The 15,573-nt window shown below is 42.2% G+C and overlaps 1 protein-coding gene across 2 annotated transcripts in view; it reads right to left on the reverse strand.

The window, feature by feature from the left end:
* LOC102449310 (cytosolic phospholipase A2 zeta) overlaps positions 1–15,573 on the reverse strand; it is a 45,349-nt gene that overhangs the window by 7,518 nt on the left and 22,258 nt on the right. For both annotated transcript variants that reach the window (XM_075927226.2, XM_075927225.2), the window contains 9 exons: positions 13,102–13,215; positions 12,480–12,517; positions 10,073–10,208; positions 7,933–8,069; positions 6,902–7,124; positions 6,093–6,207; positions 3,116–3,253; positions 2,579–2,686; positions 383–577 (listed from right to left, as the gene is read on the reverse strand). In XM_075927226.2, coding sequence (XP_075783341.2) covers positions 383–577; positions 2,579–2,686; positions 3,116–3,253; positions 6,093–6,207; positions 6,902–7,124; positions 7,933–8,069; positions 10,073–10,208; positions 12,480–12,517; positions 13,102–13,215 — 1,204 coding nt within the window. The remainder of the gene's footprint in view (positions 1–382; positions 578–2,578; positions 2,687–3,115; positions 3,254–6,092; positions 6,208–6,901; positions 7,125–7,932; positions 8,070–10,072; positions 10,209–12,479; positions 12,518–13,101; positions 13,216–15,573) is intronic.

Below are 15,573 nucleotides of genomic sequence, written 5' to 3' on the forward strand. Positions count from 1 at the left end.
TAGCAATTTCAATGTGCTTGATTTGCATCCCTCTGTCAACAGAGGGATGCAGTCTAGATGTAGCCCTTGAGACCTTAAGGAGAAGCCTATAATACATGTTCTATACTCTCATACCAAAATCAGACCTGCACTGAGGATATTCAGGAAACAAAGGAGAACTCAGATTTGTATCACCAGCTGGTGATATTATTTCATAGCCAATAAGTTTGTCAATTGAATCAAATTCTCTGTCACTGGTGTGAATCAGCAGCCCTCCACTGACTTCAATCGAGTGGCTCCAAATCTACACTAGCAATGAATTTGGCCCTAAATGCTAAAGTTATGCATGATTTTAAAATATTAATGGAATTTCCCAACAGCCTTATTTCTTTCAAATAGCTACCTTTCCAGGTCACAAAATTCCTGTTGTTGACATACTCTTTGTGAAGGTACAAGCCTTGCATGAAGTTGAAAGTTTCCCCAGAGGTGACACGGGACTTGAAGAAATCCTGGCAAATTTGTAAGAAAGGTCCCCCTGGTATAACCAAACGAGTCTTTAATCGAGTGCGATCCTGGTAACGGAATCTTCGGCAATCATCTGTAACACAAGCCATGATAAAGATCAGAAAGTATTTAAAAGCATGTTAATTCATGCCCAATATTTCCAGGTACTATTTTTTTTTCACATATGAAAGCTCAGTCTATTGTCCTGACTATTTTTTCTCCTACATATGTGGGCATTGTAAAAATGGATTAGACTGAGGTACAGACTGAACCTCTCTAGTCCAGCACACTCTGGCCTGGCAGCATCTGTGGTCCAAAATGAGTTTAATTAGCTGGATGTGCACTTACCATGGGCATGGTCAACTTTCTCTCAGTCCCATAAAGTTGTTTATAGCCACTAGTCCTGTTGTTCTGTGCTGTTGTTTAGCCCTAATTTACTTCTCAATATCTTCTAAGAGCTCTCTAAGCAGTGGAAGTTTTGGTAATGTTGCTAGACAATATTGACCTCCCATGATCCAGCAAATTCTCCAGTTAGGAACTAGTCAGGTCACCAGGCACAGGACTATAGAGGTTTGACCTGTTGCAAATTAACTGAGTCTATACTGAAGTGTCATCATTTAGGAAGTCTTTCAAATCTCACTCATGAGTCATGTAGCCATTCCAAACTGATGCTAATGAAAACTACCACCATATGACATCAAGGATATGCTCTCATATAGGAACAACACTCATAAGAACAGTGGTCTCCAACCTTTTTACACCCAAGATCACTTTTTAAATGACAGACCAAGCCAATATCTACCGCCCCACCCCTTCCTTGAAGCCCCGCTCTCTCTATTCTCCTCCTCTCCGACACTTGCTATCCCCAATCCTTATACTGCTACTTTAAAAAAAAATTTCCACCATTTCTCGCAGCTACTCATCTGTGCTGTTGCTCAGTGAGTAGCTGCTCCTGAAATGAGGAAATCTAATGTAAATGTACTGCGCAGGCGCGCAGTTCAGAGAGGGCTCAAGAGCTACTCTTAGAGCCTCCGAGATCTACTGATAGATCGCGATCTACTGGTTGGTGACCATGGCATAAGAACATCAGAATGGACATACTGTGTCAGGGCAAAGGTCCATCTATCCCAGTACCCTGTCTTCTGACTGTGGCCAATGCCAGGTGCCCCAGAGGGAATGGACAGGACAATGATCAAGTGATCCATCTCCTGTCCATTCCCAGCCTTGACAAACAGAGGCTAGGGACACCATAAATATATAATATATATTATAAATATTGAACATTCACTGCAGTATTTCTTATGATTACAAATAAGGCACAGTGTAGTGAAATCAAATGCAGAGCTAGATGAAGGACGGTTTTTCTACCTGCCTATTGAAGGTACTCCTATATCTCCCACTGTTACCGTAATACCTGCACACCTCACAATCTGTAATGTATGTATCCTCCCACCACCCCTCTGAGGTAGGGAAATACTATTATCCCATTGCACAAATGTAGAACCGAGGCCCAGAGTGACTTCCTAAAGTCTAGGCCAAGAATGGAATTGAACCCAGGTCTCAAGAACCCAACTAACATATTGGCTCTTCCTTCTTCTCTTTGTGGTTTAGATACATGACTGAGACTCAAGGGACTTGAGCTCAATTCCCAGATCTTCAATCAACTTCCTATACAATCTTGGACCAGTCATTTAGCCTGTCTGCTCGGCTGTGCCACAGTTCCTTATCTGAAAACAAAACGACATTCTCCTGCCATCTAGAAGGGTCTCAAAATATTGCCGTCAGGAGAACCAGATTAGACTGGGGTGGGGGAGGGAGTGAGAGGAAGAGAAGTTAATGACCATTATTTAATCCATTGTGTAAAGAGAGGTGATAGTGTTGAGAGAAACTCCATGACAGAAGAGAGCAGGATACAGCTTTAGAGAAACTGTTAACTATCCAGCCCAGTGGGGCCTTCTCTCCTCTTGGAAATTCCACAGGACTTCTTACATTTTGGATTTATGTTACTGTGTTGTGTGATCAAGCTAAAAAGAGACCTCTAGAAAACCCAATTTAACAAAAACTGTTTTACAGGGTACAATCAGAATTCCCTTACCTATGACTTTGATTACTTCTTTCAGAGAATCTAGAAAGCCCAGTCCTGAACCAACCATCTTCAGGCAGACATCATCCAGACTTGCAGCAAAGGCACTGCCCCAAATTCCTAGATGCAGAGGAATAGATAGTAAAGATAGAAATGAAGAAGGATTTAACACCTTAGTAGCTTTCTCAAGCCTAGTGCAAGTCAACAGAGGTGCTGCCATTCAGCACTGTCTATCTTTGATGAGCTGGTCGTCTTAGAAGAGTTTAACCCTATGCCCGTTATCCCTTTCCCAAGTGATGGGTTTGGGCTTCAACTAGTGGTTGGATCAGGTGACTAGGCTTCAGGTAATGGTAGCCTAGGATTAGGGCTGAGAAAAAAAAGAAGGCTCAGGAGAACAAGACTATATCTGGTAACACACTGATGGATTTTTAGTCTTTTTAGAAAGATTCTCCAGAAACAGATGGGATAACATTTACAGGGCCTGTGGTTCCTGAAAGCCCAGAACAGAACTAGCCCTCTCCTTTCCAAGCCAGCAGCATTAGAGCCTACCCAGCAGATAGCAGATCCTAGGCTCTGGACGTTTCCGGATCAGCCGCCCCATGAAGAATTCACTGTCAAAATCTTCTGTTTGGATGAAAGCTCCATACTTACGGAATCCAACCTCATAGGGAGTGAACTCACACCATTCTGAGAGTAAGAGAGCAGATCAATAGTTATCTCAGAAAAACTCTGAAGCGAATTATCCTATTCTTATAAGAGGGCTAAAGATGATGTTCTGCTTCTTTCAGCATAACCCACCAGCAATTCCTTCCCCCAAAACCCCATACCTAGTAGATCTGATGTGACTATTTTGGGGGAAGATTTAGTTGGATCTTCCAGAAAGGCTCTGTAGGAACTCTATGTACAGCGTTGTTTGGGGATTACTTAAACCTCTGGTCTACGTATCCACCAGCCATTGTCCCTTGCAGAGTAGGGCACAAAAGCAGCAGGAACTATTGCTATCTCTGGACTGCAGCAGCCACAAGAGACCACCTCCACTGCTGCTCTCTGGCCTGGGTTGGTGAATTCCTTAGCTTAGTCCCCATGAATAGCCCCTGCATCAAGCTCAGTTATTTGGGATTAACACACATTTAGGTACGGAGAGAATGAGAAAAAGAATTTAATACATAGAATGGGGAGGGAGTGGACCCTCTCAGATGACAGCTCCTTAGCTATACACTTGAACCTCTGTGCTTCAGGTGTCCCTAACCCAGGGGAACATCCCTGGTATGGAGGAGAAAGTGGCTCTGCATGCTGCCACTCTCCCTTCCCCCACCTGGGGGAATGGCAGCACAGCAACGAGCTTCCCATGTGGCTTTTCCCTTCCATTCTCATAGTGACGGAAACTGTGGAGAGCATGGAGCCACACATGCCCCCCAGGGGCAGGGTGCAAAATAAGTGCCCCACCCCCATCTCCCTCATGCCTTGACCCTGCAGCACCCTCCTTGGTTCAGCAAATTCTTTACATCCAGCATACCGTTTTTCCAGGGTAGCCAGAATAAAGAGGTTCAAGTGTACCATGCCTTAGGATGTCTCACCACATACTACAATTCTGGCAATGACAGCAACTTGAATGTCTAGATGTTTGTCACAGAATGGGCCCCCTCAGTCTGGATTTATCTTTTAGAGCAGCTCCCAAACACACACCACTGTATAATTTACAATGCCTTATGCAGCTTCATGTCTCATCACCATATGGGACAGCGTCAAAGCACTCCTGTGACATAGGAAGGCAAGGGAAGAGTTCTCACCTCTCTGAGATCTTGAGGTTTTTTTGACCAGTCTTTCAGCCTTTCCCAATCCCACCTGTCCCCGTTTAACAGTTCCCAGCTAACAAATTGAATCCCCTTGTTAACTGGTTAATCACCCAACCCTAATCAATTCTCTCCCAACTTGCGGTAAGCCAGCCCTTGCCTACTCCCACTCTGTTCAATGATGAAAACATTAGCTGAAGCCCACTAGCAATTCCACATTTTTTCTGAGCAGTAATTCATAATGCTGCTGCAAAGACCAGCTCACTCCTCTCTTTTTGCATCTCCCAACCCAGTCTTCATAAATGACTCATCTTCACTTATAGTCACGGCCCTTCTTAAGATATCTCCCTGCTACCTGTCATCTCTTATACAGCATCAAAATCAATCAGCCAATATCAGCTTCCATTGCTCACTTGTTAAATTTTCTGCCAGGCATTTGGTGTTCTCCCCCATACTGCTCCTCATGGTTGGGATAAGCTCCCCATAAATACCCCAAAAACTACCTCATTGGCTTACAAATCCCTCCTTTAAATTCTACTTTGCTCTAACGCCTGCAAACAACTGGACAATTTGTTAGGCTGCTGCTCCACTGAGACCACTATCTATTTTGCTGACCAGTATTAGCCTATTGGTTCCTTGTGCTCTGTCTTTCTGCCTGTACTCACACTCTGTCTTATACTTAGATTGTAAAATCGTTAGCAGCAGGGACCATCTTTTTGTTCTGTGTTTGTATGGAGCCCAACCCAGTAGGTTCTGGACAAGGACTGGGGCTCCTGGACACTAATGCAATAGAAATAATAAACAATAATGCTAATTAGTCCTGTGGCACCTAAGAGACTAACAAAATATATAGGATCATGAGTTTTTGTGGGTAAGACCCACTTCATCAGATGAGTTGGAGTAGAAGTAACAGAATCCAAGAGATATATAACAGCAAAAGCTGTCACTTTAAATTGCAGGACCTGTGTTAATGAAACTAATTAAGTGGGCTGGATAGATCTCTTGCATAGCTTTTGATGTGAAAATGTTGATGTCAAAGGCAGGTAAAACTGGCTTTGTAGTATGTTAACCAGTTAATGTCTTTATTCAAACCCAGGGTAACAGTATCAAATCTGTAGATAATTTGACACTTGTAATGTCTTTATTCAAGCCCAAGGTAACTGGTTAATGAGAGCGTGAACAGCTTACCAGGAGATCGGTGCTGCAGGGATCAATTCCTGGGGGATTGATGCCAGCAGCGCCAATCTCTTGATAAGTGTAGACAAGGCCTCTGTTCTACCCAAATCAAACAGACGGTACAGAAAAATATGGTAATTGAGAAGATCTGTTTGACGCATGTCGGCCAATGATCAAATATTTTAATTTATTATCTGTAGACTCACTTATAAACTAAGATGAAGACCTAAATACTTTTGTAAGTACAGTACACTGTCACTCACAGCTATTCAAAATTTTAGATCCTCCCTACCAAAATATTTGAAAGAACCAGTCTAATGCAAGGCTCTGATCTTTGGTGATATAGCTCTGAGGAAAACACAGTTGAAGGGGAAGTTGAACTTTGCCAAGTAGTGTCCAGTTTGACACATTAGCTATTGGGCCTCCACATACTGGCTAATCAGAACCTCATGTCTTATGATCATTATCCGAGCTTTAGTGAACGGGGAAAGATGGAGATGCAAAGGGGATTATTTAGAGATTTTTAAAATAGAAAAATAAATCTGTCTTATTTATACCAGCAAAGTCATTACTGCTAATATCAGACCGCACATTGACTGCTGCATAGATGGGTAAGGGGTTCTGTGCCCTCTTCACTGCTTCTTGTTGGTCAGATAGCTTTGACGGGTCTTCCTGGTTATAATAGGGAAAGAAGAAAGCACAATATTTTTGGTATTATGCTAAAGCCAACTAATTCCTCCCTCCCCCTTCCCCTCCCCCTCTCCCTCATATATATATATATATATATTCTGGAGCTCTCTCACTTCTCAGTCTTGGCTTTAGCCATATCACAGGCTCTTAAATGCTTCCCCCCCAAGAGTAGGGCTCATTATATTTTACTACAATATTTATATGGCCTATATAATTAGTGAAGAATGCCTGTAAAATTCAAAGTAATTGCTGTTTTCATCAGATTCCAATTTGTAATTTCACCTAACGGTATTACATTGAATTGTTGTTGGAAAACCACATTGCTAGATATTTGTCACCATATTTTCTGACCCTTAACATTCCAAATGGTGGTCAAATAAATGGTTTGCAAAGTAAATTCAAATACATATCAAGCTCCTACCTAGCACTTTTTAATCTATAAAGCTCAAAGTACTTTATACATTACATGTCTTTATCTTCATTTTATAGGTAGGAAAATGGAGGCAAAAAAAAAACCCATGTTTGTCCCAAGATTCCTCTAATCTCCAGAAGAATTCTAGACAATCTACACATACTCAAAGAGAAATCATTTTCCAGAGACACAAAAAAGGTGGCTATGTTAAGCTCCTAATTTCTAGGCAAACAGCAATACACTTCAGAGTCTGGAATTCTTTACCTTCTGGTATAGAATATACTCTATTATAAGGCCCCACAAGTCTGTGAAAGAGACTTTCCGTCCGTCATTCTCCATTGAGTTCAGCTCCTGGAAGTAATATTTCAATTGTTCTGAGGAAAATGCTCCTGCTTTCCTACTAGATACATAATCCCGGGCATTGCTGATTGCACCTTGAAGGTCCTTATGAGACCAATTTGTGTCTTTATACAATGCAGACAAACACCTGAAAAACATTTACATCAAGATTATCAGTGAACGATATTAAACATAAAATTCCAGCTAAGTATTGTTACTATTGAACTGAGAACTGTGTGAGAACTATAGAACTCTTGACAATTTAGAAGATTAAGTACCAAAGATAACAAATGTTACGAGATGTAATTTTAAATTCTAAAATATGCTAGGGAACCTGAGACCAACCTCATGTCGTCATGCTGTCTGCTAACATGCCAATCAGGGTTGTTCTGAGTGCAGATTAGCTAATATGATTTAGTTTACAAACATTAACTCATCCTCACACCAGTCCTGAGAGCCAGGTATGAGGCTCCAAACAGAGCCAAGGTAACTGGCTTCCTCTTCTTCCCAGCAGTGAATCTGACTCACAAGCCTTCCTATGCAACTCTACAAGCTAGAACAAGTACACATATTAAATTATTTTCCATAACCTTTCCATAAAAGGGGTGAACTTTGAAAGCACAAATGGCAGTTAAACATTCAACTCTCATAAACCCTCAATGGGAGCCAATCATCTATTTCTTGTCTGTACTTTTGAAAATCTTCCCCCAAGTGCTTTCTTTCTGTAATGCATTTACATAGCTTCTACTAGACATACTGCGGTAGGTTTTAAATACAGCAACGAAATTCTTTTTAACCACCGAAAATATTATGACTGTCAACATCTGATAGACAATAGCAACATACAAGACCTACTATTTTTTAAAGATTATGTGCATTCAATCTAGCATCTCCCTTGGAGCTACACAAAACTATCCAACTAGAAGTTTCAGGGACCACCATTGCATATTACTCACCAAGTAGAACCTGAAATTCCACAGAGATACGTTGTGCTGTCCAGAAGACTGAGTTGCTGAAGCCCTGACAGGCTGCCATAGAATGATGTTAGTGCTCTAACCCCACCACCAGATCCCAAAACTGCTACCACTGGGACCTGCAGAAAAATGAGAAACCAGTTATACTCCCTCATTTAGTCACAACACTTTGCAATAGTACAGAGTTTCCCAAACTATGGGAAAAAAATACTGGGCCTCAGCGTGGCTGCCGGAAGGGGAGCAGGGTGGGGCGGGCTGGGAGGAGGTGTGTGTGTGTGTGTGTGTGTGTGTGTGTGTGTGTGTGTGGGAAACCGGCCGGCGGAAGCAGGGTTGGGGGCAGCGGGGCTGTCTGGTGGAAATCGGAGGTGGTCAGCCGGCAGAAACAAGGTTGGGGGCAGCAGGGCTGTCTGGCGGAGATCAGAGAGAGCAGGTGGCAGGCAGAAGCAGGGCTGGACGAGAGGCGTGGGGGCTGGACGGGGTAGATAGTGAGGAGGACAACGGGAGAACCAGCCTCCGGAAGCAGGGCTGAATGGGGGCAGCGGGGCTGGCCAGGGGAGATTGGGAGAAGTGTGTGCGGGGAGTAGCAGCGAATTGGCCAGCGGGAAGCAGGACTGACCCGGGCACATGCAGACCCGGGCACACGAGTGAGTCCGGCCCCAGGGATTCTATCCCCCCCCCCCTCCAAAACCCTCCCTCGAGTAGTTGCAAACTGCCTGGCCGGTAAACACACTCATGCAGCATGAGCATATCTACCAGCCAGGTAGTTCGAAGCTATGGACTGATACACCTAATACTAATAAAACTTACCTAATTAGAAAATACCGGACATTTTATATGTCCAATATTTTCGCAATTCATTTCCAGGACAGAACCTTCAAATACCGGACTGTCTAGTACAAAACCGGACACCTGGCAACCCTACCCCTCCTTGCACCCTCCCTCCTACCCAGCTACCCTGTCCCCAATCTGCTCCTGCTCCTGCCTCCTGGAGCGCCCATGCGGCGCCAGGTCCCCCAAGCCCTGGCCCAGGCTGGGCGGAGGATGCGGCTGGGTGAAAGACTGAAAATTGATTCATTTTTAATTTTTTTTTAAATATGCGTTTATATTTTTGGGCTGCAAAAAACAGTACTGAAAAAAATGGGATCCAACTACAATAAAATTTTGGGAAGCACTGATCTAGCCAGCTTTCTATCCATCTTACCGTCCCATTTATCCAATCCATATTCCCTTAACTTGCTGGCAAGAATATTGTGGGTGACCGTATCAAAAGCTGGCACTGGGGGCTTTGGGAGGACCAGAAAAATCTTATTTGAATATTCATCATTTGCTTGATGAATATGCAAATACGCAAATGACTGTTACTGGTCCTCCAAAAGCTCGTGAATGGATTTACTGGTCCCTGTGTCAAAAAGTTTGGGAACCCCTGCAATAGTACATGAAACCTACACTGTTATAAGGAAAAAATACATTAATAATTTCTGTAGCAGTAGTATTATATACATATATGGATTTGTCTACACTGGCAATTGAGTGGACAAAGCTTTTGTAGTTCACAGGTGCTTAGTTCCCCTCCCACCCAACCCCTCATGGCAAAAGCTTTTCAGTGACAAATACTAGTGTAAACAGTGCTTTACACCACTCAGAGGGTAAAAGTCTCAGAGGAGTAAGATGTGTTAATCTGTAACTTGAAAAAACTTAACGAATAGTCCTGCAGCACCTTAGAGACTAATCCAAAATGTAGATAGTATCCTGAGACTTCTTGTGGCCACGAAATCTCATGATACCGCCTACATTTTTGTTAGTCTCTAAGGTGCTGCCGGACCATTCATTGTTTTTTAAGTTTTTTCTGAGGAGTAGAAAAAGTGCAGACAAACTGTGTGTATACTGCCTGACAGATGTATCAACATAGCCTTGTTGCTAAAAGTGGTGTAGTGTAGACGTACCAAAAGACTAGAACTCAAAATTCTAGATGTCTCTAAAGAGAAACTCACCACAGGATATGCTGTGAATATTCTGCGAATTGTGGAAAATCCAATTTACTTGTAAAGAGCGCTACATATTTAAATGGTCACCAGTCAATCATAATGGTTCTACAGCCATCTCTAAACATTATATTTCATACCTCATCTTTCCCCGGGGCTTCTCTTAACCCAAGTGTCTTCATTAATGCCTGAGAAACTATTTTCTTTCTCTTGTCCAAAAATTTTCTCTCTTCTTCACAGAGGTCAAAACTAAGGCGCACATCAAGATCCCAAGTGCTGATGACAAAAACAGGGGTTAAAAAGAAATTAGGAGTTTTCATAAATCTAAAGGGTTTGAATCCCCTTGAAAAAGGGTGCTTGGTAATCTGCTCTAAACAAACATTCTAGGCTCACAGTCCAATCACTCTATCAAACACAAAACATGACAAGCATTATTCAGTTAAAAAACAGAAGAGAATTTTTTTTGGTTAAAAGTAAACTTCTTTTATGCTCGCTGTTTTAGTTCGTAGTAAATTCAATCCTGCAGTATCCAAATACAAGGATTTAAGGAGTTTCATACCAATAAAATTCAAATTATGATTGATTTAAAGAAACAGATAAACTGGAAAGGGGCTGGATGATCTGTAGAGGGAGGTAGGAGGAAGATGCAGTTTGAAAGGCTTGGCTCACTGAGAAGTACAGTGAAGAGAGGTATACAGGTTAAGAGAATATCTTACAAAGGATTTTAGTTAGTTTGAGAGAAGAAAACATCTTACTATGGGTTGGTAGACAAGGGTTGGATCAGAAACCAATAATGGCTATTTAAAAAAGCAATTAGGGATAGCTTATTATTTAAAAAAACATGAATGTATCAGAATCCTCGAGACATCATTAAATCCAGTCCCCTGTCCTCATGGCAGGACCAAGCACTGTCTAGATCCGTGGTCCCCAACGCGGTGCCCGCGGGCACCATGGCACCCGCCGGGGCATTCGTGGGCGCCCGCCGACAACCTGGGCCAGCCCCGCCCCCGGCGCACGGGAGGCGCCGGCCCCAGGTGCGCGACACGCACTGGCACTGGGTGCGTGGCGCTCGGGCGGCCCCAACCCCGGGGCACATGCAGGCGCTTGGGCGCGCGGTGCTCGAGCGGCGCCGGTGCCGGCCCCAGGCGCGTGGCTCGGGCGGCAGCGCCGGCCCCGGGCCCACGGCACAAGGCGCTCGGGCGGCCCCAACCCCGGCCCTAGGGCACATGCCGGCGCCGGGTGCAAGGGCATCCCAGACCCCTGGCGTGCCCCCGGACGAGCAGCCCCGCCCCCGGGTGCCCAGCGCGTGAGTGGCCCCCACCTCCCGGGCGCCCGGCGCGTGAGTGGCCCCACCTCCCGGGCGCCCGGGAGCCTCTGAAGGTTGGGGACCACTGGTCTAGATCATCTACAACCCCCATAGACAATTTATTCCAATGTTTAACCACCCTGACAGTTAGGAAGTTTTTCTTCATGTCCAACATAAACCTCCCTTGCTCCATTTTCTAAACTTAACAAGCCCAATTCTTTCAGTCTTTCCTCATAGGTCATGTTCTCTAGACCTTTAACTACTTTTGTTGCTCTTCTCTGGACCTTCTCCAATTTCTCCACATCTTTCTTGAAATGTGATGCCTAGAACCGGATGCAATACTCCAACTGAGGCTTAATCAGCACAGAGTAGAGCGGAAGGATTTCTCGTGTCTTCCTCAACCCCACTGTTAATGCATCCCAAAATCATGATCGCTTTTTTTGAACAGTGACACACTGTTGACTTGTTTAACTTGTTGTCCAATATGATCCCTAAATCCCTTTCTGCAGTGCTCCTTCCTAGACAATCACATCCCATTCTGTGAGACACAGATTGTTCCTTCCTAAGTGGAGCACTTTGCATTTGTCCTTATTGAACTTCATCCTATTTACCTCAGACCATTTCTCCAACTTGTCCATATCATTTTGATTTATGACCCTGTCCTCCAAAGCAATTGCAATCCCTCCCAGCTTGGTGGTATCTGCAAACTTAATAAGAGTACTTTCTATGCCATCGTCTAAATCATTGATGAAGATATTGAACAGAACCTCTTCCCCTGATCTGTTTTGCTTCTATGCACCAATTCCTTCCTCAACTTTTTTCATTTACTACTTTATGTTAGATTGTAAAGCTTTTGTGCCAAGGGCTGCATCTTCCTTTTTGTCTGTACAGTTTCTTGCACATTTTGGCCCCTTTGTAATTATACAGAACAGCTACTCTATGTTTGCACATTTAGTTATGCATTTCTGAGGCCGAATCCCGAGGAATTTATGAAAAAATTGTGCAGATTTCAGTTCCTTTCCTGATACCAGTGCAAGAAAAAAATAACTTTCACAATAAAAATCAAAAAAGAATTTGGTTAGCTGAAGAAAAATATCCAACAAAAATTTTTTTTTTTCATTCAAACTAAAGAAAATCTTTAGTAAAATGAATGTGCTTCAGGAGCAGTTACTAAAGTCACTCAGATCACTTGCTAAAAGTACTTCCTCATCACAGAAAGGACATACAAGACTCTGACTCACCTCTCTTCAGCCTTCACACTCAGATCCAAACTTTGTCCCTAGAAAAATACAATAAACCGCTGAACCAAAGTCGTTTCACAGGTGCACCTACTATCAGGGCATGGAAAACACTGTCATCAAATACTATGCAAGATAAGAACTTTCACCAGCAAAAGCAAACACACACCTTATTTTTTCCAGTGCCTCTTTTAGTGCAAATCAATTATTCTTAAGAGCTGTTACATTGGAGTAATATAAAGTTGGAGGACAGAAAAGAGTACAGATATTATTCTTTTTGTAAGCTTTTGGTTTTTCCTCCATTAGCACCTCTCTTTCACAGGCTATATAATTTTTCCTTTGCTTCTGCAAATTGATGGAAAATGATGCTTATTTTGCAGAAATCAGCCCTAAAAATAGTACTTCAGAGTGACTGTTAAACAGCCTCTAGTACTCTATGACATCATTTTAATAAATAATTTCGAGTGTTACATTTAATAATTATTGTAAAACATGGTAATTCTCAAGAGCTGAATTAAGTTACAGCAACACTGGCTTTTAGTCTCAAATTTTAAAAATGCTTACTTCTAAATGCTGAAACCTTTGTTCCAAGTATTAAAATACATGCCAAAAATTAGTGAGTTACCTCTCCTAGAGGAACAGTCATGTCTACTTTCTGTCCACCAGGCAGTGATTTAACTGGTACAGTCCCCCGTCCCAGAAGTATGCTGTGTTTTTCCATGTCAGAGTTTATTTCATCCTAGTAACAAAAAGGAATAATCCAAGCATTACAGAAAAGTGGTTTTCATTAAAATCATAATTTCACCTGTGAAAATAAAGAACCAGAACTCTCACAAAGTGGAGTTATTCACATGCTGCAACTCAACTAAAATTCTTCAGAAGAAAGTCTTATGACATCATGTACTTTTGACCATCTTATCTGCTCTCTGTCCACCAAGACTTCTTTCTTGGGACTATTCCCATAATTCCAAACCTCTAAGTAACTTCAAAAATTTAACTGTGCTCTTTTCCGAATCAACCTGCCACAAAATCCTTCTCTCTCACACACATACATGCATTCAAATGGGGATTTTTCCCTCCAAAAGAGTTGCCCTGACCTGTGGCCAGTAATGGGTAATATAAAGTGCTGCATTCCTACTAGGTTTTAAATCCATATTATTCTAGCCCTTTAAAGAGTCGTTATTAACAGTTCACAATCGTGCTGGAAGGGTATAACAAGTGGGGTTCCTCAGGGGTCTGTTTTGGGACCAGTTCTGTTCAATATCTTCTTCAACGATTTAGATATTGGTGTAGAGAATATGCTTATTAAGTCTGCAGATAATACAAAGCTGGGAGGGATTGCAACTGCTTTGGAGGATAGGGTCATAATTCAAAAATATCTGGACAAACTGGAGAAATGGTCCAAGGTAAATAGGATGAAGTTCAATAATGACAAATGCAAAGTGCTCCACTTAGGAAGGAACAATCTGTGTGTCACACACAGAATGGGAAGTGACTGTCTAGGAAAGAGTACCACAGAAAGGGATCTAGGGGTCATAGTGGACCACAAGCTAAATATGAGTCAACAGTGTGACGCTGTTACAAAAAAAGAAAACATGATTCTGGGATGCATTACCAGGGGTGCCGTGAGCAAGACACGAAAAGTCATTCTTCCGCTCTACTCTGTGCTGATTAGGCCTCAATTGGAGTACTGTGCCAAGTTCCGGGCATCATATTTCAAGAAAGATGTGGAGAAATTGGAGAAGGTCCAGAGAAGAGCAACAAGAATGATTAAAGGTCTAGAGAACATGATCTGTGAAGGAAGACTGAAAGAATTGGGCTTGTTTAGTTTAGAAAGGAGAACACAGAGGGGACATTATAGCGGTTTTCCGGTATCTAAAAGGGCGTCACAAGGAGAAGGGAGAAAAATTGTTTTCTTTGGCTTCTGAGGATAGGATAAGAAGCAACGGGCTTAAATTGCAACAAGGGAGGTTTAGGTTGGACATAAAGAAAAACTTCCTGTCAGGGTGGTTAAACACTGGAATAAGTTGCTTGGGGAGGTTTTAGAATCTCCATCTTTGGCGATATTTAAGAGCAGGTTAGATAAATATCTATCAGGGATGGTCTAGACCAGTGTTTCTCAACCTTTTATTTTTTTTTATATATAAATATATATTTATATTTATATTTAAATATAAATATAAATATAAAGGACCCCCAGTACCTAAAGTTTTCAGACACACAATTTTTTTCTACCATTGCAACACATTTGTTTAAGCAACTTAATCGTAGCTGGGAGGGCGATGAAATTTTTGGGTGCAAAAAATACAAAAATAATAAAATGCTGTAAAACTTAAAACAAAAATTCAGTTTTCTCCAAGTTTCAGTTGTGTTGATGTACCCCCCAGACTTCTCTCAAGTAACTCTAAGGTACTCTTACCACTGGTTGAGAAACACTGTTTTAGATGGTATTGGGTGCTGCCGTGAGGGCAGGGGACTGGACTCGATGACCTCTCGCGGTTCCTTCCAGTCCTAGTATTCTATGATTCTATGAAAGTCAATTGATATCAGGCTCTAGAACTATAGCATTGTGTCTAGAAAAGCTATTTTAGTTCTTTTTAGAAGGCTCATTTTCACATCAACCAGTAAAACAAAGATCCTTGAATCCATACAGGGTTTGATTCATGAGAACTGAGACACCTTGTTTTGCAAGGGAGAGACAAAAAAAAACCCAATCCCAATAGAAAAATATTTGTCTTTAAAAACTGTAAAATAGTTTTCCTGTAGCACGTATCTCACACACACACACATACCACATGACCACAAAGTGTACAGATTTGTTCTGCATTTAGGTGCATAACTAAATTCATGTTGATAACACCTTTCTTCTATACTACACCAGTATATGGGGGATGGGAGTGCACCTGCACCCATACAATAACAAGAACTTCATTAAGTTTAGACATTCAAGTACTTAAGTTAAGAAATGCCAGGACTGAAGTGGCCAATGCAACTTCAATTCAGCCCCCTCCTGCATGGGACACAGTCTTTAATAATTACACAATCACATTAGGGATGTGAAAAGTTAACCAGTTAATCAATAAGCACCACCATAATG

This window comes from Pelodiscus sinensis, chromosome 5, assembly GCF_052426305.1.
Source record: "Pelodiscus sinensis isolate ZL-2025 chromosome 5, ASM5242630v1, whole genome shotgun sequence".
Classification (NCBI taxonomy): domain Eukaryota; kingdom Metazoa; phylum Chordata; order Testudines; family Trionychidae; genus Pelodiscus; species Pelodiscus sinensis.